Source organism: Eptatretus burgeri, chromosome 12 (genome assembly GCF_056783735.1).
Source record: "Eptatretus burgeri isolate ZD-2024b chromosome 12, Ebu_testis_v1, whole genome shotgun sequence".
NCBI classification, from domain to species: domain Eukaryota; kingdom Metazoa; phylum Chordata; class Myxini; order Myxiniformes; family Myxinidae; genus Eptatretus; species Eptatretus burgeri.
The window spans coordinates 8,835,835-8,861,282 of NC_140972.1; the positions used below are offsets into that span (position 1 = coordinate 8,835,835).

The 25,448-nt window shown below is 46.9% G+C and overlaps 1 protein-coding gene across 2 annotated transcripts in view; it reads right to left on the reverse strand.

The window, feature by feature from the left end:
* Window positions 1-25,448, reverse strand: part of LOC147015044 (protocadherin-16-like) — a 209,126-nt gene that overhangs the window by 126,389 nt on the left and 57,289 nt on the right. For both annotated transcript variants that reach the window (XM_085849401.1, XM_085849402.1), the window contains exon 5: window positions 10,485-10,676. In XM_085849401.1, the coding sequence (XP_085705527.1) occupies window positions 10,485-10,676 (192 nt within the window). The remainder of the gene's footprint in view (window positions 1-10,484; window positions 10,677-25,448) is intronic.

Below are 25,448 nucleotides of genomic sequence, written 5' to 3' on the forward strand. Positions count from 1 at the left end.
TCCACCACATGTCTGCCTTCACTTCCTCCCACCTCTCACTGTCTTCCCTACCTCCACCCCTCCTCACTCACCCACCCCTCCTCGCTCCCCCACCTCTCCTCACTCTCCCTCTCCCTCTCTCCTCACTCACCCAACCCTCCTCGCTCCACCTCCCAACAAACCCACCTTGCCTCGCCCCCATTCCCTCCTTTATCTTTCCCCCTCTACCTCATCACCCTCCCCCAACCCTCTCTCCCTCTCTTGTCCCCCTATTTTTTCACTTCTCTAAATATTCCCACCAGCGAAGCGATGGGTGGTATTTGCGAGTTGAAACTAAAAATGAAATAAAAAAAAAACTGCTGAATAATTCAAACTTTCATGAAACTCAAAAATCATCAATTTATCTCGATTTTCAAACAAGATTTGAATATGTTATCGAATCCCATGCAAAATGTCAAAATTTTGGTTTGCACAAAAATTATTTTTCCATTATTTCCATTATTCATTGCGAATGAGATGAAAAGGTACATGTCTGAATGTGGAGTATGGTTTGTTTATATTTGATTGTTAATTTTTCAATTTTTCACCTAAAAATAACTTTCTTATATGTTAATCCACATAAATGTCAGCAATAAAATGGGAGTACGTAAATCTTTTGAATTTAAAGAAATTTGTGAGAGCCTTTTTAAGATGAGAAAAAAAATAAAACGATTCAGGAAAAAGGTTTAAACAAGTCTGGAGACGGCGATGGTTCACGAGCAATGGACACGGTTCGCCTTTTTTATTTTTTGACCTTCGAGGGGACGCCACGGGCAAACTGGCGGGAATCGGGAAAAACGAAAACGATGAAAGTTGTAGTACACGAAGAGCACTACTTGCATACCAACGTTCATTCGAAACAGGTGAAAACACTAGGAGCTCGATGCCCAATTTATTGATTTTTTTGACATTTTCTAAGTTCGTGACCTTGTGACCTTGACCTTGGGACGAAAATGAAAAAGAGCTCCATGGGGCTATGGAGGTGCCATTGGGCTAACCAAATACCGAAACCCCTGCCAGATTCGACAAACCCCCTCGGAGAAGATGTAACTTGAAAACCGGCTACCCCCTAAAAACACACGTTTTTTGGGCGTAGCGCGCACATTCTCAGGAAAACACAACTAGATCATGATACAAACCTCACACCCTAATTTTATCAAGATCGGATCAAAACCCACGGAGCTATGCTCAGGACAGACAGACAGACAGATACCCATAACGAATATAGTGGTTACTTACTGACTCGTGAACCAAAAACCACAAAACTCAATGAATGTATTGTTGGAGGAAAATAAATTAATGTTCTCACAACAACAACCAACTACACAACTTGATTTGCATAAACACACACACACACACACACACACACACACACACACACACACACGCACAAACACACCGCTTGACAAGCATGATGATTGATCAGCATGGAAGGAGCGGGAGTTCAGCGGGTTATAAGGAATGACTGGTATCCCAGGAAACCCATAGCTTGCCCGGAGCACTTGGGCATCAAGACAAACAGCCGTGAGGTCGAACGAAGAGCGAATTCATGGCCGGGAGGGCGGGGAAGGGCGGGGTCATTGGCCTTCCTTTTCATGTGTGATTGACGATCGAGAGGCAGAAGGAGTAGGACGAGGGATTTATAATGCCTTGAAAGTGTTCGTCTGTGAATCCATTGGGTGAAAATTAATGAGGACTCAAAGCAAGAGAACACGAGGAACAATCGAATGCAAACCGAAATCACTGTGTGCACAAGCAGGAAGTCATACATGTACAAATGTAAAACCACAAGCAGTAACATATCCCCCATATGTACAACCACCAGTGGTGACATATCCCCCATATGCACAACCACTAGTGGTGACATATCCTCCATATGCACAACCACAAGCAGTAACATATCACCCATGTGTACAACCACAAGTGAGATATTATGTATCCCCCATGTACAACCACAAACTGTAATATATCCCTGATGTTCAGCCACAAGCAATAACAAATCCCCCAGATGTAGAACCACAAGTGATAATGTATCCTACATGGACAACCAACCACAAGTTGCACAGCATGACTCGTGCACGAGACCCACATTCTGTAATACATCCCCCATATATAACCACAATCTGTAATATATATCCCATATTTAACACAATCTGAATATATCCCCCATATTTAACACAATCTGAATATATCCCCCATATTTCACCACATTATGCAATATCCCCCATATATAACTACATTCTGTAATATGTCCCCCATATATATATAACCACAATCTGTAATATTTCCCCCATATATAACCACAATCTTGAACATATCTCCCATACATAACCACAATCTGTAATATATCCCCCATTTATACCACAATCTGTAATATATCCCCCATTTATACCACAATCTGTAATATAGCCCCCATATATAACCACAATTAGAAATATATCCCCCATATTTAACATAATCTGAATATACCCCCCATATATAACCACATTATGTAATATATCCCCCATATATAACCATATTATGTAATATATCCTCCATATTTAACCCAATCTGTAATATTTCCCCCATATATAACAACAATCTGAAATATATCCCCCATATATAACAACAATCTGTATTATATCCCCCAAATATAACCACAATCTGTAAAATATCCCTCATATATATATATATATATATATATATATATATATATATATATATATATATATATATATATATATATATATATATATATATATATATATATATATATATATATAACCACAATCTGAAATATATCCCCCATATTTCACACAATCTGAATATATCTCCCATATTTCACCACATTATGTAATATATCCCACATATATAACCACATTATGTAATATATCCCCCATATTTAAAACAATCTGAATGTATCCCCCATATTTAACACAATCTGAATATATCCGCCATATTTCACTACATTATGTAATATATCCCACATATATAACCACATTATGTAATATATCCCACATATATAACCACATTATGTAATATATCCCACATATATAACCACATTATGTAATATATCCCACATATATAACCACATTATGTAATATATCCCCCATATTTAAAACAATCTGAATATATCCCCCATATTTAACACAATCTGAATATATCTCCCATATTTCACCACATTATGTAATATATCCCCCATATATAACCACATTATGTAATATATCCCCCATATTTAAAACAATCTGAAATATATTTCCAATATATAACCACATTATGTAATATATCCCCCATATGTAACCACATTATGTAATATATCCTCCATATATAACCACATTATGTAATAAATCTCCAATATTTAACACAATCTGAACATATTCCCCATATATAACCACAAACTGTCATATATATCCCCCATATATAACCACAATCTGTCGTATATCCCCCATATATAACCACAATCTGTAATATATCCTCCATGTATAACTATATTATGTAATATATGATGTAATATATCCCCCATATATAACCACAATCTGAACATATCCCCTATATATAACCACGATCTGTCATATATCCCCAACATATAATCACATAATGAAATATATCTCCCATATATAACCACATGCTGTGATATATCTCTCACATTTAACCACAATCTGTAATATATCCTCCATATTTTACACAATCTGAACATATCCCCCATATATAACCATGATCTGTCATATATCCCCCATATTTAACCACATGATGTAATATTGTTATGGATTCGGCGGTGGCGGGATTCGCACCCAACCCTTGCCAGCCAAATGTTGAATATTCGGCGTCACTTAACAGCACCGCCATCTCTGGGGTTATAACGCTGGCTAGTTCAGCACAGGTCTCGGGTCACGTGCCTCGGATCACGATACCAACGTACACCTGGGCCTTGCCAGTTGGGGAAATAGACCCCGGCTACAGACTGGGTTTGTCAGAGACCGAGCGAAGTCTGCCAGTCCATAGCCCGTTTGGTTTTAAATACAAATCGAGCGGATTGTTCCTCAGCACGGCACGAATAAACTCAAGGCGGCAACTTTCATATGAATCAGCCAGATTTATTGGGGACACATCGGGGAACACGACACAAGCAAAGCATTCACGAACGTTATAATTAATCTATAACCTGCTCTTAACTAGGGAGCTACGGATACGGGTTTCGAAGGGGGCCCTAGCGAAATAAACCTTAGGCAACATGCAGACAAGACACAGAGTACTTGGTGATGCCTCATGGATGAGGGGAAAGTGTCAAAGGCATGAATTCGGCTCGTGAGAAGCCGATGTCAACGGATTTCAGCGTCCAAGCTCGGGCACGCCGCGTGGCAAGATGGCATCATCATCCTTTTGTCACACCGCTCACGCACCAGCCTCGGCGCGTTCAGCCCCTGTAAGGTCGACGGCACAAGACAGTCAGTTCTATGGTAGGTTCCAGCTGGTTTCTCTAAGGTCCAGTATGCGAATCCAGGCCTGGCCTGTTCACCAGACTAGGCCAAATCGGGGTGTTGGGCTCCGAAGACGGATCGACGGGATGAAAGACGTGTCGAGCCGTGCAGTGAGCAAGGACAGTCAGAGGCTCGATGACTGGACTCCGGATGAACCTGTCGATGACCTCCTCATAAAATCGATCGCCGATTCACACAAGCCGTTCCCAGACCGACAAAGCAGCCAGTTCCTTTCGGGGCGGCCCTTTCTCAGGAAGCCGATCCCCGACCGACAAAGCAGTTTCTCCCTTGCCTTCTTGGGGCTTGTTCTTCTCACCAAAGCAGATCCCAGACTCACACAGCAGCCAGTTCCTTTTGCCTTTCGGGGCGGGCCTTACGGACCGCCTCCGGGGACACATGATTGGTCCATCGCTCGAGACTGCAGCGGCTGTCCACCAATGGGTTGCCGGCACGTCTCGTTGACTGACTCTGTCAGAGCGCTGGGCGGGGGCTGGTTCGGAGGGGGAAGAAAGAAGAAGACGCCTCTCTGTACACCACCACTGTACGAACAATGGACAGCCTGCTACACCTCCGGACACACAGGTAACGTCCGATTACCAAACAACCTGGCTAAACGTGCATTTAAGGGGGGGGGGGGTCTGGGCTCATCCTATATTTAATAACCCACGAAGGGCCCATTTCCGCAACAATATATACCCCATATATAAACACATTCTGTAATATATCCCCCATATTTAACCATAATCTGCAATATATCGCCAATATATAATCATATTATGAAATATATCCCCAATATATAACCATATTATGAAATATATCCCCAATATATAACCACATTTATAGTCAGGTCAGGTCAGTCAGGTAAAGTCAGATTATACATGTATATATAGTCAGGTCAGATTAGATCTGTGACTTACTAGAGGTAAAATGTAAACTTGGACAAACTTGTTCCATGGTCGGGTTGTCGGTGACTAATCCATTTCCCCCACCAAGTTTCTTGGTGAGGAGTGTTTGGATATGGACACCCAGCAGGATGAAGAACAAAACCTGTCAAAGGGCGGAGGAGCTCCTTGTGAGCCAACGACCCTCCATATCTAGTGCCCAACTGTGTCTGGGGACATCCTCTTGCAGTTGGGTTACTTTTGATTAGGAGGTTGGTGGCAGGATTTGCACTCCAACCACCGTAATACCCTTCATTCCGCAAAACATTCGAGAAGCATAAAAATATCTGAAAATCCACTCCATTGGAGTACCTCCTGTGAAGCTTCCCTTCACAGGACAGCTCACCGGATGATGTGATTGGGGCAAAGCCTTCGGAACCCCCAATCTTTGATGAAAGGAGGGAAACCACGGGGTAACATTCCCGGGTGAGATTACAGGAGAGTCTTTCGGGGTGTTGCTGAGGTGGCGTCCATGAGACGGTGGTCTCCTTGGGTTAACCTGAGGCGGTCTCATTTGGTGGATGCCTGGAATATCCTATCCCTAAGAGAGGATGATCACCTGTCTCTGTTATCATCTGAGCTCAAGCGTTTTGACATCTCCATTGCAGCTCTCTCTGAGGTTCGAAGTCCGGGTTGCGGTGAGATCATGGCGGTTGGTTACACCTACTATTGGTCTGGTCACTCTGATGGTTACCATGCCCAAGGAGTTGCTGCAGTTGTGTCCAGTCAGCTGACTCCAATGATAATTGAGGTAACACCGGTCAACGAGCGCATTAAGAAACGAAGGATTCGTCACTCCTTGGGTGTCATTTCCCTGGTCTATGTATATGCTCCGACTGAGGCGAGTGATCTCACCGTGAAGGACGCATTCCATGCCACGCTCGAGTCTGTGGTTGATCAGTGCCCCAGGCGAGATACTCTTCCAGTCTTGGGGGATTTCAATGGTTATGAGGTGTGTGTTGGTCCCCAAGGGTCTGGAATTGTGAACCAGAATACTACTAAGTTCCTTGACTTTGCAAGAAGTCATGGACTTAGTGTAGGTGGTTCATGGTTTCAGCGCCCACAGGCTCATCGCTGGACTTGGTATTCCAACGCTGGCGGTGTGGCAAAGGATATTGAACATGTACTCGATGATGGTCGTTGGAGGATGATGCAGAACTGCAGGGATGATGCAGATGATGCAGATGATGCAGATGTTGGAGGATGATGCAGATGATGCAGAGTGCTCAGTTCCTCAATACAGATCACTGGCTTGTTGTGGCAACTCTTAAGTTGCACCTTAAGTCCAGGAGAATGGTAGAATCCCAGCCTAGGCTGGGTGATGGCAAGCTCAAGGATGAGAGGGTAGCTGATGAGGTTGCAAACAGGCCGAGTGGAGACTTGGGGGGTCTGGGTGCTTTGAGGGATCTTGAAGAGTTGTGGAGTGCCTTCAAGCGGACTGTCCTTGATTTTGCCAATAGATGTCTTGGAACTAACCGGAGGGCGAAGAAGAAGTTTGTCTCCCAAGGGACACTGGATACCATTGCTTAGAGTCGCAGGGCCAGGCTGAATGGCAAAGCTGAGCTGTTCAGGGAGCTGAGGCGTAAAACTGTACGTGCGCTAAGGGTGGTCAAGGAGGCCTATTTGTGAGGAATCTGTGAGGGGGTCAAGCATCACCTGTGGTGAAGTCATTCTCATCCTGCTTATGGGGGAATTCGTGCACTATGTTCGTCCAAGCCCATCCCTCAGTGTACTGCAGTTAAAGCAGATGGTGGTGGGCTCTTGATGGAGGAGTCCGAAGTGAAGGCCCGCTGGGCCGGTTACTTTGAGTGGCTGTACCATGCTGATCCACCACCAGCTGTCAAATTGGACGTCGGGGTTGTTATAATCCCTGTTGCTGACCCTCCAATCAATTGTGGTCAACCTTAGTTTGTGGAAACACAGGCTGTGGAGAACCTGTTGAAATGAGGTAAAGCTCCAGGGACCTGTGACATCCATGCTGAACTTCTCAAGGATGGTGGAAATGCTGCACTCGTGTCGTTGCATGCAGGTCTGTGCTCTGCCTGGAACGCAGGCATCATCCCAACTGACTGGAAGAGGGGCCTTGCTATCCCTCTCTGGAAAGGGAAGGGTGATCGCCAAGACTGCAACAATGACCGAGGGTTGGCGCTGCTCTCAGTGCTGGGCAAGGTCTTCGCTCGGATAATTCTTGATAGGCTTCGCCACCATCTGCTTGAGCACCAACATCCAGAGCAGTCAGGCTTTACACCAAAGAGGTCAACGATTGACCGTATCCTTGCTCTTCGCGTCCTCATCAAACGCAGACAAGAGTTTCGGCAGGGGCTGCTTGCAGCTTATGTTAATCTCTGTAAAGCGTTTGATTCAGTGAATCATGACGCCCTCTGGAGGATTCTTGGTCTTCGTGGGGTGCCACCAAAACTGATCGACCTGATGTCTGAACTATACTCTGGTCCTGAGAGAGCTGTGAGATGTGGTGGTACCATCTCCGACTTATTTCCAATTGTTACTGAAGTTTGTCAGGGGTGTGTACTGGCCCCCACACTTTTCAGCGCTTGCATGGACTGGATTCTGGGGAGGATGTCAGAGAGATCAAGCTGCGGTGCATCGTTTGGGAATGTCAAGATCTCTGACCTTGATTTCGCAGATGATGGAGTTATCTTTGCAGAGACTCCAGATATCCTTTTGGGAGCACTCGAGGTGCTGAATGAGGAGTCGGAGCCGCTGGGATTACGGGTTTCCTGGGTCAAAACTAAGATCCAGGCTTTCAATTTACATATTCGATGCTGCTCTCCTGTCTGTACCTGTTTGTGGTGAGGATGTTGAGGTCACGGAGAGATTCACTTACCTTGGCAGTGATATTCATGTCTCTGTTGGCTGTGAGCCAGAGGTCAACAGACATCTGGGTTGGGACTGTGGAGTCACGGATTCACTGGATCATGGGGTGTGGCACTGTCGATACCTGCGCGGGAGGACGAAAGTCGAAGTCTTCAGATCGTTGGTGCTTACAGTCTTGCTCTGGATCTGAGACTTGGACTCTGTCTCGGGATCTAAGATTGAGATTTAATTCCTTTGGACCCAGGTCTCTTCGGAGAATCCTTGGCTATCGCTGGTCGGACTTTGTGTCCAACGAGTGGTTGCTGAGAGAGACTCAAATGAGATTTGTTACCTGCATGGTCCTTGAGTGTCAGCTACGGCTGTATGGGCATGTGGCTCATTTTCCTGATGCTGATCCTGCTCAACAGATTCTCTCAGCGAGGGAGCCTCGTGAGTGGAGGAGGCCAGTGGGCCAACCACGTGCCTCGTGGTTGCAGCAGGTTGATCAGCATCTCAAGGAGATGGGGATGGGGCAGGCATCTGCTTGGGGGATGGCCAGACGAATGCCCTGGAGTACCGCCGGAAAGTGGATGCAGTGTTGCGCTGCTTTGGCGCATGCTCCCATACCTGACCTGATATAACCACATTACGATACATATCCCCCATATATAACCACATTATGTAATATATCCCCCATATTTAACTACAATCTGTAATATATCCCCCATATTTAACCACAATCTGTCATATATCTCTGACATTTATCCACAATCTGTATTAAATCAGCCATGTTTAACCATAATCGGTCACATATCCCCTATGTTTAACCACAACCTGTAACAGGTCCCCCATATTTCACCGCAATCTGTAACATATCCCCCATGTTTAACCAGAATATGTAACATATCCCCCATGTTTAAACACAATCTGGAACATGTCCTCCTTAAGTAGAACCCCAAGTGGTATAATCAATACATTCCTTCCTTCCATCCTTCCATATGAGTGCTGCTTCATTAGGATGAAGATTACCGCACTGGGGTCGTAGGCATCGAACAGCGCCGATACAACCATTTATACCAGTACACCGGTCCTCATTTCACCAACCTCAGAAGGATGATAGGCTGAGTCAACCCCACCTGGTGTTATTTCAGTGGCAAACGGGGCTCAAATTCAGGACCTTAAGATCCCAAGCCAGTCACCCTAACCACTAGGCCAACACCAGGCGAAATCTCTAACATGTCCTCCATATGTAAAACCTCTCCCATCACCTTACATGAACCACACATGTTCACTTTGGAGGAGAAACATTCTCATCCGCACATCGACGGGTAATATAGTCACAATTTATTACCATTACCAAAGGCTTCATGTGCACGTACACCGTCTGGACAACCCGTCATTGGAAGCGTTGTGTCAAAAGCGGTTACAAAACGGTTCTTCAGCCCATCCAGGCTCTTTACAGACTTTCTAAAATGCCGAATTGAATTGGAAAATTAAAGGTGACTTCAGCAAGCGGCTAGATAAGTAAACGTAACACAAGGATATGAGGTCATCTTGGATTGTCCAATTGTGTGCAAGTTTTACTTTAATGACAGAACTCAAAATCCTCAAACACGTCAATGGAACTGCAAGCTCTGAAGACACCGAACGGAGTCCTTGTTACGCGCGTTCCACAAAAGCGCACAGCGGTATTTATTTACAGCAAACAAGGGTGGTGGAGGAATTTATATTCATCATCATCATCCCTTGCCTGTGCCTTCTCAAACAAACACGTGTGGGTTGTTTGGAAAGTGAAGGAACAATATTGATTACAAAACACAAAAAGTCCTGGCTTCAGGAAACCCAGCGAACCTAAACACAATGACGCAAGACTTGTCACGTCAACACAGCTCGAGCATCATGACGTACACACATTTTTATGTGTCAGTATTTGTTGTTCCCTGTCCTTAGTGTAACGTCTGGAACCTCTGCTTTGAAAACAATGCTCACAGTTTGTGAACAGGAAACTTTCCATGGAAGTGCTCTGATAGGTCTAAAAGATCCCAAATGGATCTCAAGCAGGAATCACTCTGGTTTTAGGAAGGCCCTTCAAGTCTGGACAACACATTTCAAAACCGTCACACGAGTTAACACCTGCCTCCCATCGACCTCCCCACCCATACTCCCGACCACCTACTGCTATACTACCCCATGGCCCCTTCCCAACTTATTTATTGCTGCCCCTTCACCCTAAATACATGAACTACATACATACCTTGTGCTCAAGACGCACTGAGAAGGTGTACGTGTTGAGGCCACGGTCTCTGGGTAGGGCACGGGCTAGGCACACCTCGCCTGTGGACAAGTGCACCCTGAACTGTGCAGATGGAGACTGCCCGTTGACATCAGGCCCTAATTTAAACTGCACATGTTGAGATTCCTTGATGCCCGAGTCGGCCGCGTACACCTGTGGAAGTAAATAATGGAAAGGTAATTAATCACGACCTTCATAATAATTAATCACGAGCATCATCAACATTGTCTACTTCCTCAATACACATGGTAAAGGGACGATGAAGAAGATACGAACATTGTTGGAGGCACAATCAAGACATTTTGCGGTATCCTCCGAGTCACACCGAGAGCTCCCTCAGCCGAAAGGCTGCAGATGTACATTTACTGAGCATGACTGGAGGATAAAAAACAACAATCTCCTCAACCTCTTTTTAAACCTCTTCTTTGGCGTCTTAACCTCTTCACGTGGATTTCTCAGGCAAAGATAAACCCGAGCCTTAAAAGCACAGAAAGGCAAAAATTCCACCATTTTTCAATCTATCTATAATAATAAGTGTGTGTGTGTGTGTGTGTGTGTGTGTGTGTGTGTGTGTGTGTGTGTGTGTGTGTGTGTGTGTGTGTGTGTGTGTGTGTGTGTGTGTGTCCTCCATAACTACAAAACCATGAAACATATCAGCCCCAAACTTTGCATACATACTAACGGATCGCCAAGAGAGTGCATGAATGAGAAAATAGGACCACTGGAGCTTTAACTTATCTGGGCCCTGTCCTAATGTTGTAACCCAAATTGGGTAGCATTCCGACTGGTGGGTCTGGAGAAGATTTTTGAAGAAATTTACTAAGTCGGCCATTTTGACCTACTTAAAAGTTAGGTGACTGAACGAGCTTTGTAATCCCTGTTACCAGTCAGGAGAGGAACGTTGCCAAATTTCAACCGGATTGGTCCAGCAGTTTGGCCAGAGAAATCCAAATAGGAGGTGGACGGACAGATGGATGGACGGACGGACAGTGCACGATGACAATACTGTTGCGGACCGAGGGTCGGGGCGAGAAGACCATGAGGGGGGGAAACTACCTCGGGTTCCCATCAAACTCTTTGGAATCGCAGGCCGTCACATACAGATAGCTCCGTGATGCGGCGGGTCGCTAGTCAACAGTGAATGCTAATAACTCAACCATATGACTTAGGGTCCTCTGCCTAATGGAAGCCTGTTTCCTAAAATGGTCACATGATCGAATTACTGGGGGATATGCCCTCGGTACGCCTTGTTCAAACCGGATCACCTTACTGGATCAGATGCAGCCAAGTGTAACTGCCAAGGACGTACTGGCTAGAAAACAGATCATTGGGGGGTAACGTCCCGGCTAGGCTAGGATACAGACTATGCTGGACCAATGAAGGAAAAGACGAAAATGAGCTGGGAACATTTCTATACAAAGCATTTATTTCCAATCAGGTGAGGAAAGGTATGTGACACAGTGAATGGGGTTGATTATGATGTGCAGCAGGGAAAGCAAGGAATTTGTGGGATGTGACAAAAGGCAAGCAATTTACAAAAGCAGCCTTATCCCGTTATATCTTCCACAATCTTAATTTAAGCTGCGACAGGCGCCATCTCTCTCACTCACACACACACACACACACACACACACACACACACACACACACACACACACACACACACACACACACACACACACACACACACACACACACACACACACACACACATACGCACGCACACTGAAGATTAGATAGCCAGAAGGAAGGAGAGCAGATGAAGACTAATGGCCTCACAATACCTGGCGCAGTCGGCTGACCGTGCAACCCAGTATGCTTTGGGGGACGCTCCGCTTGAGCGATCCCACCTTAAGAGTCAGCGCGTTATCTCCTGCTTAATCACTTTGCCAGGGCTCGTGGAAACGTGTGCTCCACGCTGGTCCAGAACAACGTCTGTCACACACTATCCCCTAGTACAGATGCAGCGAGAGGCAGACAACGAGGACCGGTGAAGATAGGCAGAGAAGTGGGCGAGGGAAGCAGGCAGACGAGGTGGGCGAGGCCGGCAGGCGGAGAAGTGGGCAAGGCAGGCAGGTGAGGAAGTGCAGAGAGAGGGAGAGAGAGGGCGGACGGCTTCACAATCCACCTTTTATAAGCCCTGGGTGAAGGGTGCGGTGACGACCCGCAGCGACGTGTCATCATCCGAATTGTGCCCTCCTATTGGGTCCTGGCCCCACCTTGCCAGGCTCCTGGGGCCAGAAGCAGTCTCGTTCGCACATTCGGCATGGCACGGCCTTGCACCAAACTCCAGGGCCGCGGTGACGACCCGCAGCGACGTGTCATCATCCGAATTGTGCCCTCCTATTGGGTCCTGGCCCCACCTTGCCAGGCTCCTGGGGCCAGAAGCAGTCTCGTTCGCACATCCGGCATGGCACGGCCTTGCACCAAACTCCAGGGCCGTGTTCTGACGACTGGACAAGGGTCATGTCAGTCCTGCATGCCCGTTCTGGGCACCCCCGGCGAGCTGCGTTTGGTGTTGTTAACGTGCTTGGCACCACGCGACCCGAGCGGCCTAGGCCGTGCAGCACGCCTCTACTTGGTGGCGAACTGTATCGATGCGGAGGTGCGAGGAGGCGCGGGATGACCTTTCCCTTGTGTGGGAGATGTTGGTGGTCGAGGTGGTGAGCTTTTGGTGAGCGAAGGTTGAGCAAGGTGAGATGCCGTTGTAAATTGGCGCGCAGATTTGAATGAAAGGGCGCGACATGCGCGCGCTTGTTCATGTGGTAATTCTCTCATAAGGCTGTGCGGGTGTCTGTTATTGTGTATGTGTGCTTGCTTCGATTTGTACCATGGAAAGGGTTAGATGGAAATCAGGATTGAAAAGAAGATAGAGATATAATTATTACACCGAGCTATTAGACCCACGCAACGCACTTTGTCCCGTTAACCCATTCGACATGCGTGGAAGGTCTGACTGCTCGAAGACAAACAAAATAACTGCCTGGAGATCACTGTATGGTGGGTGCCATTGCCTTAGAGGTGTGTGGTTTTGCAGAACCGTAGCAATATCTTGTCTGGAATTTAAGTTTCAGATAAGCCAAAAATGGGTGCTTGGGTTAATTGAAACACCCCTTTTGAAGATAATTAACAGGGTGCTCATCGAAAAAAAAAAACAAAAGAAAAAAAAGCCGTACCAAGATGGCAGCATACTATCTTGGTCAGCCCACTGTCACTGTGCAGGGATCTTAGGCTGCCATTTTCCCGGCCTGCTCAAATATGCCTGGACTTGGAACAGGCCGCAATGGTTTCTGTATGATAATGTGCTCAAATTTTTTTTTCTTTCCATTTTCCACACAAATTCAGGGTGGTGCAAAACCGACTCACATTTTAGACCGCTCTCCTGTCTGAAGGGTGGTGTGTGAACTTTCGGGGTTGTGGAAGCATTTTTCTAAGACAATGCACTACAACTGGTGGAGGCCACCTTCCTGATGTTATCTTCCGTAAATAATAAAATTGCAAGCTTTGAACATAAATGTCGTGTGTTTCAATTATCACATATCCAAATGTGTCAGTCGGCTTTGCACCACCCGATATCATTGAATGCCTGATCTTCGTCCCTACAAATCGCTGTGTACATCGCTGTTGTAGGTGCTAAATTTTTCAAATTAGGAGCTTGGAGCGTTATTTTCTGCACGAGCAAATACAACCCATCGCTTCGTTGATGGGAAATATTAACGGGAGGGGTGAGAAAGAGGGAGGGAGAGAGAGGAATGAGTGGAGGGATGGAGAGAGTAGGGAGTAGAGGGATGGAGAGAGGAGGGAGTGGAAGGATGGAGAGAGGAGGGAGTGGAAGGATAGAGAGAGGAGGGAGTGGAGGGATAGAGAGTGGAGGAAGTGGAGGGATAGAGAGAGTAGGGAGTGGAGGGATAGGGAGAGGAGGGAGTGGAGGGATAGGGAGAGTAGGGAGTGGAGGGATGGAGAGAGGAGGGAGTGGAGGGATGGAGAGAGGAGGGAGGAGGGAGTGGAGAGATAGAGAGAGGAGGGAGTGGAGGGATAGAGAGTTGAGGAAGTGGAGGGATAGAGAGAGTAGGGAGTGGAGGGATAGGGAGAGGAGGGAGTGGAGGGATGGGGAGAGTAGGGAGTGGAAGGATGGAGAGAGGAGGGAGTGGAGGGATGGAGAGAGGAGGGAGTGGAGGGATGGAGAGAGGAGGGAGTGGAGGGATAGGGAGAGGAGGGAGTGGAGTGATAGAGAGTGGAGGAAGTGGAGGGATAGAGAGGGGGGAGTGGAGGGATAGAGAGTGGAGGAAGTGGAGGGATAGAGAGAGGAGGGAGTGGAGGGATAGAGAGGATGCAGTGGAGGGATAGAGAGTGGATGGAGGGATAGAGAGGGGGGAGTGGAGGGATAGAGAGTGGAGGGAGTGAAGGGATAGAGAGAGGAGGGAGTGGAGGGATAGAGAGTGGAGGGATAGAGAGTGGAGGGAGTGGAGGGATAGAGAGTGGAGGGATAGAGAGTGGAGGGATAGAGAGTGGAGGGAGTGGAGGGATAGAGGGAGGAGGGAATGGAGGGATCGGGAGAGTAGGGAGTGGAGGGATGGAGAGAGGAGGGAGTGGAGGGATGGAGAGAGGAGGGAGTGGAGGGATGGAGAGAGGAGGGAGTGGAGGGATGGAGAGAGTAGGGAGTGGCAGGATGGAGAAAGTAGGGAGTGGAGGATTGGAGAGAGGAGGGAGTGGAGGGATAGAGAGAGGAGGGAGTGGAGGGATAGAGAGGATGCAGTGGAGGGATAGAGGGAGGGGGGAGTGGAGGAATGGAGAGAGTAGGGAGTGGAGAGATAGAGAGAGGATGTAGTGGAGGGATGGAGAGAGGAGGGAGTGGAGGGATGGAGAGAGGAGGGAGTGGAGGGATAGAGAGTGGAGGAAATGGAGGGATAGAGAGTAGGGAGTGGAGGGATAGAGAGGGGAGGGAGTGGAGGGATAGGGAGAGGAGGGAGTGGAGGGATAGGGAGAGTAGGGAGTGGAGGGATGGAGAGAGGAGGGAGTGGAGGGATGGAGAGAGGAGGGAGGAGTGAGTGGAGAGATAGAGAGAGGATGTAGTGGAGGGATGGAGAGAGGAGGGAGTGGAGGGATGGATAATGGAGGAAGTGGAGGGATAGAGAGAGGAGGGAGTGGAGGGATAGAGAGGGGGAGTGGAGGGATAGAGAGTGGAGGAAGTGGAGGGATAGAGAGAGGAGGGAGTGGAGGGATAGAGAGTGGAGGGAGTGGAGGGATAGAGAGTGGAGGGAGTGAAGGGATAGATAGAGGAGGGAGTGAAGGGATAGAGAGAGGAGGGAGTGGAGGGATAGAGAGTGGAGGGATAGAGAGTGGAGGGAGTGGAGGGATAGAGAGTGGAGGGAGTGGAGGGATAGAGAGAGGAGGGAATGGAGGGATCGGGAGAGTAGGGAGTGGAGGGATGGAGAGAGGAGCGAGTGGAGGGATGGAGAGAGGAGGGAGTGGAGGGATGGAGAGAGTAGGGAGTGGCAGGATGGAGAAAGTAGGGAGTGGAGGATTGGAGAGAGGAGGGAGTGGAGGGATGGAGAGAGGAGGGAGTGGACGGATAGAGAGGATGTAGTGGAGGGATAGAGAGAGGAGGGAGTGGAGGGATAGAGAGAGGAGGGAGTGGAGGGATGGAGAGAGAGTAGGGAGTGGATGGATGGAGAGAGTAAGGAGTGGAGGGATAGAGAGAGGAGGGAGTGCAGAGATAGAGAGAGGAGAGGTTGGAGGGTTGCGAGGGAGATGGGAGGGAGAGGTGGAGAGAGGAGGGAGGTGGGGGGAGCAAGGAGGATGTAGGAGAAAGGAGGGGTGGTGGAGCTCGGAGGGGTGGGAGAGGTAGGAGGAGGTGAGGAAGGAGGCAGCTGGGAATGGGGGGTGGGCGGGGAAAGCGGTGCCTCACCAAACAAACCATGGTGTCTGTCTGTGCGTTTGTCTGTCTCCCGTTTATGGCGGCCGTTTTCTGTGCTGCGCTGAACAGCTGCTAATTGGTTATTTTGCATTTTCATTTCACTTTTCTTGATCCAATATTGTCAGTCACTTTATTGTCCCTGCCAGTCATATGAAAAACCAACATGAACAACTGAATTAAAGTCTATTTAATTGAGATCTCTTCATGGATAACACAGTTTAAAATGGGTATATTTTGCCCTCTTTTTATACAAATTGAACCTCCACCACCCAATGGTGCACCATTATTTTGCAGTGGATGGTATCAGTAGCTCAGATGTCTGGCTCTTTGGCTCTGAGTGAAACCAAGAGTGCAACATAACTGTAATTAACCTTTTCAAAGACCATGAAATAGTTTTAATTTACAGATCAACTTAAACTTTCTCTGTCACTGGGGACAGGTACGTTTGCTTGTGGGAAATAAGGAGAAGAGAAGAAGATTGCAAACGGTGTGATAGATGCTTCATGTGAGTCCCATCAAGGACAGAGGAAATAGTGCGTAGTCAATGTTGTCGGAAGGGCGAGGAAATAGCTCATATTCTCAAAGCTATTGCTGAGTTGAAAGAATAGATAGTTACTTCACAGCAGGTATCAGAGTGTGAAAATTTTGTTGACAAAGGTTGCTTACGTTTGTGGAGTAAGTCTGCAGAGGAGATTGGCAATGGTGAGGATGTAGTGAGGGTGTTGCGAGTGCAGACAGTGGTGAGAGTTTTGCGAGTGCAGAAGTGGTGAGGGTGTAGTAAATGCAGAAGTGGTGAGGGTGTAGTAAATGCAGAAGTGGTGAGGGTGTAGTAAATGCAGAAGTGGTGAGGGTGTAGCGAGTGTAGGTAGGGGTGAGGGTGTAGTGATTGCAAGCAGTGGTAAGGGGAAGTGAGTGCAGACAGTAGTGAGGGTGCAGCAAGTGCAGGCAGTGGTAAGATTGTAGCGAATGCAGGGATGGGTGAGGGGTGCACTGAGTGCAGGCAGTGGTGAAGGTGCAGCAATAGCAATTGGTAGAAATGAGGTCTGGGAGCCAGATTTTGTAGGTGATAAGACAATTAAATATGTAGATTCTTCATTCTGCAGGATCATAGACATAGACTTCTGTGCAGTTTCGAAGGAGCAGGAGTGAGGGACTGCGATGTATCAGTAGTTTATACTAATGCATGCATACATGGGTGCACCGGGGCATGGTTAAGGCAGTCACGTGAGCCACCCATGTTTGGATGCGGTGCGGTGCGGTGCTGTGCTGTGCTGTGTTGTGCCTGTGTCCGGATTAAACCTGTTGTTCCCACTTCAGAGTCTTCATCCCTGTTCTTTGAGTACATTACAGTGGCAACAAGGATGTCTTCGTGCATCGGAATATTGCGTGAATATGCAGTGGGGGATGATTGGGAAGACTACACCGATCGTCTGAAGCAATACTTCGTGGCAAACAAAATGGACATCTATGAGGACGCTGAAAGGTGGCGAACTGTATTACTGACCGTATGCGGCGCCCCGACGTACAGCCTCATCAAAGATCTTCTTGACCCAGTGAAACCTTCTGACAAGTCGTATGAAGAGCTCGTCAATTTCATGCAAAGACATAATCACCCTAAACTGGGGAAGATCGTCTCGAGACAGATTTTATACCCACCATGGTCAAGATAGTCAGTCAGCATCCGAGTTCATGGCTGATTTGTGCCGACTCGCCAAACATTGTGAGTTTACAGATAAACTCGAAGAGATCTCACGTGATTTCTTTATAATAGGCATCAATGACGACGCAATTCTGCGGAAACTACTTCCTGATTCCGACCCTGATTTGGCTGAAGTCATGGAAATAGCCACTGCGTGTACGCAAACTGCCAAAAGCCTGCGTATGATCACAAACCCTTGTTACGTCTCCTGGGAGAAACCAGAGCCATTCTGCCCACATCATCTGGTCGTGTACAATGCTGGGCGTTGACCCTTGCCGGTTACGACTATTCATTGGTTTACCGCCCGGGTAAGGAAATGTACTGTGCTGAAGCACTCAATCGCTTGCCGCTTCCCATAACCATCCCAGAACCTCGACAATCTGGCGATATTATTCATCTCATGGCTAATGTCATTCACGATGAGGCACCCGGAACCGCTAAGCAGATTGCTTGTGGTACCAATAGCAATCCAGATTTGTCACAAATTAAACTCTGTGTTATGTCAGGTGATTGGGCATCACTTCCAGAAGGGGAAAAACCGTACCTCATCCAGAAGGATGGGCTCTCTATTGATGCAGACTGCTTGCTTTGGAGTAGCCGAGTGATAATTCCACCTTAACTCTGCGGGAAAAACATCAGTGAACTCCATAATGCTTATTCAGGCATAGTCACCATGAAGGCTGTTGCCCGAGCCCATGTTTGGTGGCCTGGTTTGGACAGTGACTTCGAGTCCAGTGCACGCCATTGTTACACTTGTCAAGCCCGTGTCAAGACACCCCCACAGTCTCCATTGGCTATGTGGTCGTGGCCATCAAAGCCATCGTCCTGACTACACATCGACCTTGCTGGTCCATTTCAAGGGAAGTTTTTCCTTATCGTCGTTAATGCCCACTCCAAATGGATTGAAGCTCTCGTGGTGCCATCCTCATCCTCTGCTGGAACAATTGAAGCTCTATGTACCATGTTCACACAACAAGCTATTCCTAACTCCATTGTATCAGATAATTGATGGCCATTTGAGAGTTCAGAGTTTCAGAACATTTGTAAAATGAATGGCATTAAGCACTATACATCTGCCCCCTACAAACATGCCAGTAATGGTCAAGCCGAACGTGCTGTTCAGATCATCAAGAATGGTCTAAGCCGCATCAAGGAAGGATCCATTCAATCTCGTCGAGCTCGTGTGTTGCTCAACTACCGCACCAGACCACATAAAACCAACGGTCGCTCACCTGCCAATCTGACATGTTAGCCAATTCAGGTTACGTCGTGGGGAGCCAAACATTGAACCAGCTCAAGTGCCTTTGTCACCCACTCCTGTATTAACACTACCTGTGTTTGAACCTGAGGTGTTTCCTCATGAAAGCTTTTCACCCATCAATGTACCTGAACTCCTTCCCCACCCTGGAGACCCCTTATTGAGAAACCCACAGCAGTCGCAAGCAAGGACAGCCCTCCACTATCCCTTAGAAGATCAGCTCGTGTCTGTAAGCCTCCTGAGCATATGGATTTGTTAAAAAAGGGGGGGGGTTAAGGGAGTCACCACCACGGGGCGTGGTTAAGGGAGTCACGTGACCCGCCCATGTTCGGATGTGGTGCTGTGTTGTGCTGTGTTGTGCCCATGTCCGGAATAAAACTATTGCTCCCACTTCAGTCTTTGTCCCTGTTCATCGAGTACATTACAGGGACGTGTAGGGAAGGGTAAATGACATCATATCAGGTCATGGCAGGAAGAAGTTGGTTGTGGTACACCTAGGAGCAAATAACGTCGGGAAAGTTTACTCAGAGCTTTTGAAAAATAGATACAGGATATCATATTGGGTAAGCGGCTGAAAGCAAACAGTTGTGAGGTCATGTTTTCTGGGATCCTTCCAAGATTAGGAAACAATATAGAAATTATGAGCAGAGCAATAGACGTCAACCAATGGCTGGAAGAATGGTGGAGGGAGGAAGGTTTTGCATTTAAGAAGCAGTAGGAATCATTTCAGGGACAAAGGGAGTGTTTCCAGAATGATGGCTGGATGTTAAATAGAAAGGGGGCAACAAGGTTTGCAGTGGGAATTGAAGAAATTCAGGGAAGCTGTTAAGGAAGGAACTGATGATGTAATTGGGATGAGTAAGGCCATGCAAGAAAATATAATTTCAGGAAGGGAAACGTTAAATATATTCCATACCAATGCCAGGAATTTAAATAATAAGATGTAAGTGGATTGCGAGGAGTACGATATAGTTGCAGTAAGTGAGACATGGTTTGAGGAGGAGAATAACTGGAGGACAGGATTAGAAGGCTACAAGATGTATCGGTGTGATAGGAGGGAGAGAAGAGGAGAAGGAGTAGCAATCTGGGTAAAGGACAGCATTGTATCAAGAGAAAGGGGTGACATTTAGGAAGGAATAAATGTTGAGGATTCCGCATGGGTAGAGATTAGAGATTGCAAAAAAAAGAATAAGATACTGGAAGGATGCTTTTATAGGGTTCTGGGTGTAAAAGAAGAGGAGGAAGGAGGAGTATATGAGAGATTCAAAAGGGCATGTGGTAAGGGAAGAGTATTGATTATGGGGGATTTTAACTTGCCAGGGATAGATTGGGTCCAGGAACAGGGAAAAGGAAGAGCAGATGAGGATTTCCTTGTTTTCGTCCAGGATTGCTTTTTAACCCAGTCTGTAGATAAGCCCACGAGGGGGAGTGTAGTGTTAGACCTTTTAAGTTACGATCCCAATATGGTGGAGGAGGTGGAGGTTGGGGAGCATTTCGGAGCAAGTGACCATAAAATTGTGTGTGCAAAGATTCTGTTGAGGGTTAGAGTTCAGGATAGTAGGGAAAGGCTATTAGATTTCAGGAAGGCAAACCTTGAGGATATGTGGACAGAGTTGGGTGATGTAGATTGAGAGAAGCTAACAACAGGACAATCGTCATCAGGAAAATTGGAAACCTTTAAGGACCAAATGTGTAGAGTGCAGAGTAAGTACATTCCAATGAGGTGTAACACTGGAAGCAGAAATAGGCCAGGGTGGTTGAGCAGTGACATAAGGAACGCTATTAAGGAGAAGCAGAAGGCATTTATTAGGTATAAAATAAAAGGACTATAGTTAGATTTATATCACTAGCCTGGTGTTGGCGCAGTGGTTAGGGCAGTGGCTTGGGATCCAAAAGGTCCTGAGTTCAAGCCCCGTTGGGCCACTGAATTAATACACCAGGGGGTTGACTCAGCCTGTCATCCTTCCGAGGTCGGCGAAATGAGTACCAGTGTACTGGGCCGGTGTATACCCCGGTTAAAGTAGGTATACCATACCCTGTGTCGTAAGAGGCGACCAGGGTTGCGTCAGGAAGGGCATCCGGCGTAAAACATGTGCCAAATCACAATGTGGATCATACGGATGATCCGCTGTGGCGACCCCTAACGGGAGCAGCCGAATGAAGAAGAAGAGTTAGATTTATATCACTATCCAAGTAAACAGAGGCAAGTTAAGAAAATAACTCGGCAAGCCAAAAGAGAGTACGAGAAGGACATGGCTAAGAATATTAAACATAATAACAAGGCTTTCTTTAAGTATATCAGGGGAAAAGAACAGGTTAGGACCAGTGTGAGCCCATTGAGGAATAGCACCAGGAGAGTGGTTAGTGATGAAAGTGAGATGGCAGGCTCATTAAACAGGTATTTTTCTTCAACTTTTACACAAGAACAGCCAGGAGAATTGCCAATAGCTGAGAGTATCGATGAAGGATGTGAGGAAGAGCTTTTACAGAAGATTCAGGTTGGAGTGGAGGAAGTAAAGGAACAGCGAGGTCATCGAAGAGAACAGCAGGCTCCGGGTCCAGATAATATGCCCCCGAGAGTATTAATGGAGGTGGCTGAGCAGGTAAGCGAGATGTTAACAGATATTTTCAATTGTTCCCTGGAGTCAGGACAGGTACCGGAGGATTGGAGAGTAGCAAATGTAACACCATTATTTAAGAAAGGATGCATAGAAGAATTAGGAAACGATAGACCTGTTAGTTTGACTTCAGTTGTGGGGAAGATGTTGGAGACATTAATTAAGGACCAGATGAGGAACCATTTAAACAAATACAATCAAATTAAAGGTAATTAGCATGGGTCTACCAAAGGTAGTTCCTGTCTAAAAAATCCTTAGAGTTCTATGAAGCAGTGTCTGATTGGGTGGATGAGGGAAAGGCAGTGGACATAGTATATCTAGACTTTAAGAAGGCATTTGATAAGGTGCCACATCGGAGGTTGTTAGCCAAAGTGAGGGCTTGTGGAGTAGCTGGTCAGATAGCTAATTGGATTGCAAACTAGCTTCGTGATAGGAAGCAAAGAAGAGCTGTGAGTGGGAGGATGTCTTGCTGGGAGGATATAAGTAGTTTCCAAAAATAGTTACGGATTTCAGAATCCGGTCTGATGAACGCATCCACACATCCAGGTCCTCAGAGTTATTTCCTTCAATGCATGTTCAGATTAGCCCCATCCCCATGTCTAATGGGATCTTAAATGTGATGCATTGAGAAGGGTAAAGGATAGATCCACTCTCTTATGGGAAACTTTTTTCTTTATGACAGACACGTTTACACACATTTCTTTCATGAGCTCTGAAGCCCGCCCCCCCCCCCACCCCATTCTTCCTCAGCAGCAATCTTCCGTGAGCTACGACGCCCGCCATTTTTGGGAGCGCACGGGTCGTCATGGTACCTGTGCGCCAGTGGGGCGGGGTGAGCTTGGGGCAGACGGAACCCCGTGGAGACGGCTCGGAGATATAAAAACGAGCGAGAGGTACGTTCAGAAGAGAAAAAGTCTGATGAGAAAAGCGTGAGGAGAGAAAAGCATGAGGGGAGAAAATCGTGAGGAGAGAAAAGTGGGAGAAGAGAAAAGCGGGAGGATAGAAAATCGTGAAGAAAAAAGCAAAAGAAGAGAAAAAGCGAAAGGAGAGAGGAAAAAGCAAAGGACGAGAGAAGCGAGCAAGAAGCGGGTGTCTGACCAGCGCCGACGAAACAATTCGTCCTTCCCAGTGCTTGGTCAAGCGAGCGTGTGGTGCGCGTGTGGGTGTCTGACCAGCACCAATGAGACAATTCATCCTTCCCAGTGCTGAAGCACAGGTTTACCGCAAGTGAGCGTGTGGTGCGCGTGGGGGTGTGAGCAGCGCCGCCAACAAGTGAGGCACGGGTCAGTCACCAGCAACACCAGGGTCTAAACCCGCGACGGATGATCTCGGTGCCCTCCAGACTTCGACTGGCGTTCAAGGCTGCCCCGCGAGAGGGTGCACGGCAAAGCTGGGTGCTGGCGATGGACGTGACACGCATGCACGCATTTCAGGACGTTTTCACTTCACGGACAACTTTCTGGTGAGCGAGACGATTCTTCTCCCCCCAAATGATCCGTTTGGTACGCGTGTCTGTGTTTAGCTATAAGTAAGTCGTCTCTTTTCTGGCATTTTGATTGATTTTGCTTTGAAATTCATTCTTTATTTACCTCAGAAAATAAAAAGTTCTTTTTATTTATTTATTTTATTATTAATAAATTCGTTGTCGATTTCCAACCTGTCCGTGTTTGTCCTTTTCTTCTATTGGTATCTCATTGTTCGAACCGAGATAGACTGGGAGGTAATTACCACAGATTTGACCAAAAATTGTCTGCACGCACCGGTGGTTAAAACGCTCGGCCGCCCTAATTAAAATCTAATCGAGATAACATTGGTGCTTTGCCGAGGGCGTGCTCCCCGCTCAGGTAACCACGTGACCTCCAGTTAAACGGAATAATTAGACGGTGGACACTGGAACTCTTAGTTGACTGGGTGGATTTCGTAGTTCTAAAACAACCCACCGTACCACAATGTTAATTGTGAGTGGTGGACCCAGCATCGGCTCTACCGAGGACAACCGGGGACTAATCCCCCTGAGTGACAAGCTTGTGTCTCTGTACCCGTGGCTGCAACAATATTGTCACCCTTGCACTTTTTCAATTAACTCACAATTTTCTCAAAAATAAGTTGAAATTGACAAAAGTATTTGGTCTCCACAATTCATTATTTCACTGTTAATATTACAGAACCTTTGTTTTTTATTCAGAACTTAATATATCCTTTGAAATCAGAAACTATAAAGAAATGGCATTGATAAAATTATTGACACCCTCGACTTAATATTTAGTATCACAACCTTTGGACAAAATAACTGCAGTCAAGCACTTCCTACAGCCGTGAATGAGCTTCCTACACCTCTCAACTGGTAGTTTGTTCCACTCTTCTTGTACAAACTGCTCCATTTCTCCCATATTTGAAGGGTGCCTTCACCCAACTGCTGTTTTCAGATCTCCCCACAGGTGTTCAATGGGATTTAGATCTGGACTCATTGCTGGCCACTTCAGAACAGTCCAGTGTTTTGGCTTGAACCATTCCTGAGTGCTTTCTGAAGTGTGTTTGGGATCATTGTCCTGCAGCAAGACCCATGAACTTCGAAGGAGACCCAGCTTTCTGACACCGAGTTTAATATTGTGCTCCAAAATGCCTTGGTGATCTCCTGATTTCATGATGCCATGCACACATTCAAGGCACCCAGTGCCAGAGGCAGCACAGCAACCCCAAAACATCACTGAACCTCCTCCATGTTTGATTGTAGGGAAGGTGTTCTTTCTTTGAAGGCTTCATTTTGTTTTCTGTAAACATAGAGATAATGTGCTTCACCAAAAGGCTCTAATTTTGGACTCGTATGTCTCCAGGACATTCTCCCAGAAGGATTTTGGTTTGTTCAGGTGTGTTTTGACAAATTATAGTTGGGGTTTCTTAGGTTTCTTAGGTTTCTTAGGTCTCTCTCTCTCTCTCTCTCTCTCTGTGTCCCTCTCTCGGTCTCGGTCTCGGTCTCGGTCTCGGTCTCGGTCTCGGTCTCGGTCTCGGTCTCGGTCTCGGTCTCTCTCTCTCTCTCTCTCTCTCTCTCTCTCTCTCTCTCTCTCTCTCTCTCTCTCTCTCTCTCTCTCTCTCTCTCTCTCTCTCTCTTTTTTCTCTCTCTCTCTCTCTCAGCAGTGGGGTCCTCCTGGGTCTCCTTCCATTGAACCCCCTTTCATTGAGTTGGCGATGTATGGTGCGAGTTCAAACTGTCGTACCTTGTGTCTGAAGGTCAGCTTGAATCTGTTTGGCAGTTGATCGAGGTGTTTTCTCCACCATTCGAACAATCCTTCGCTGCAATCTTTGATCAAGTTTTCTTTTGCGGCCACGTTCAGGGAGATTGGCTTCAGTGCCATGGGCCTTGAACTTCTTGCTAACATTGCGTGTGGTGGACACAGGAACATCAAGGTCTCTGGAGATGGGCTTGTGGCCTTGA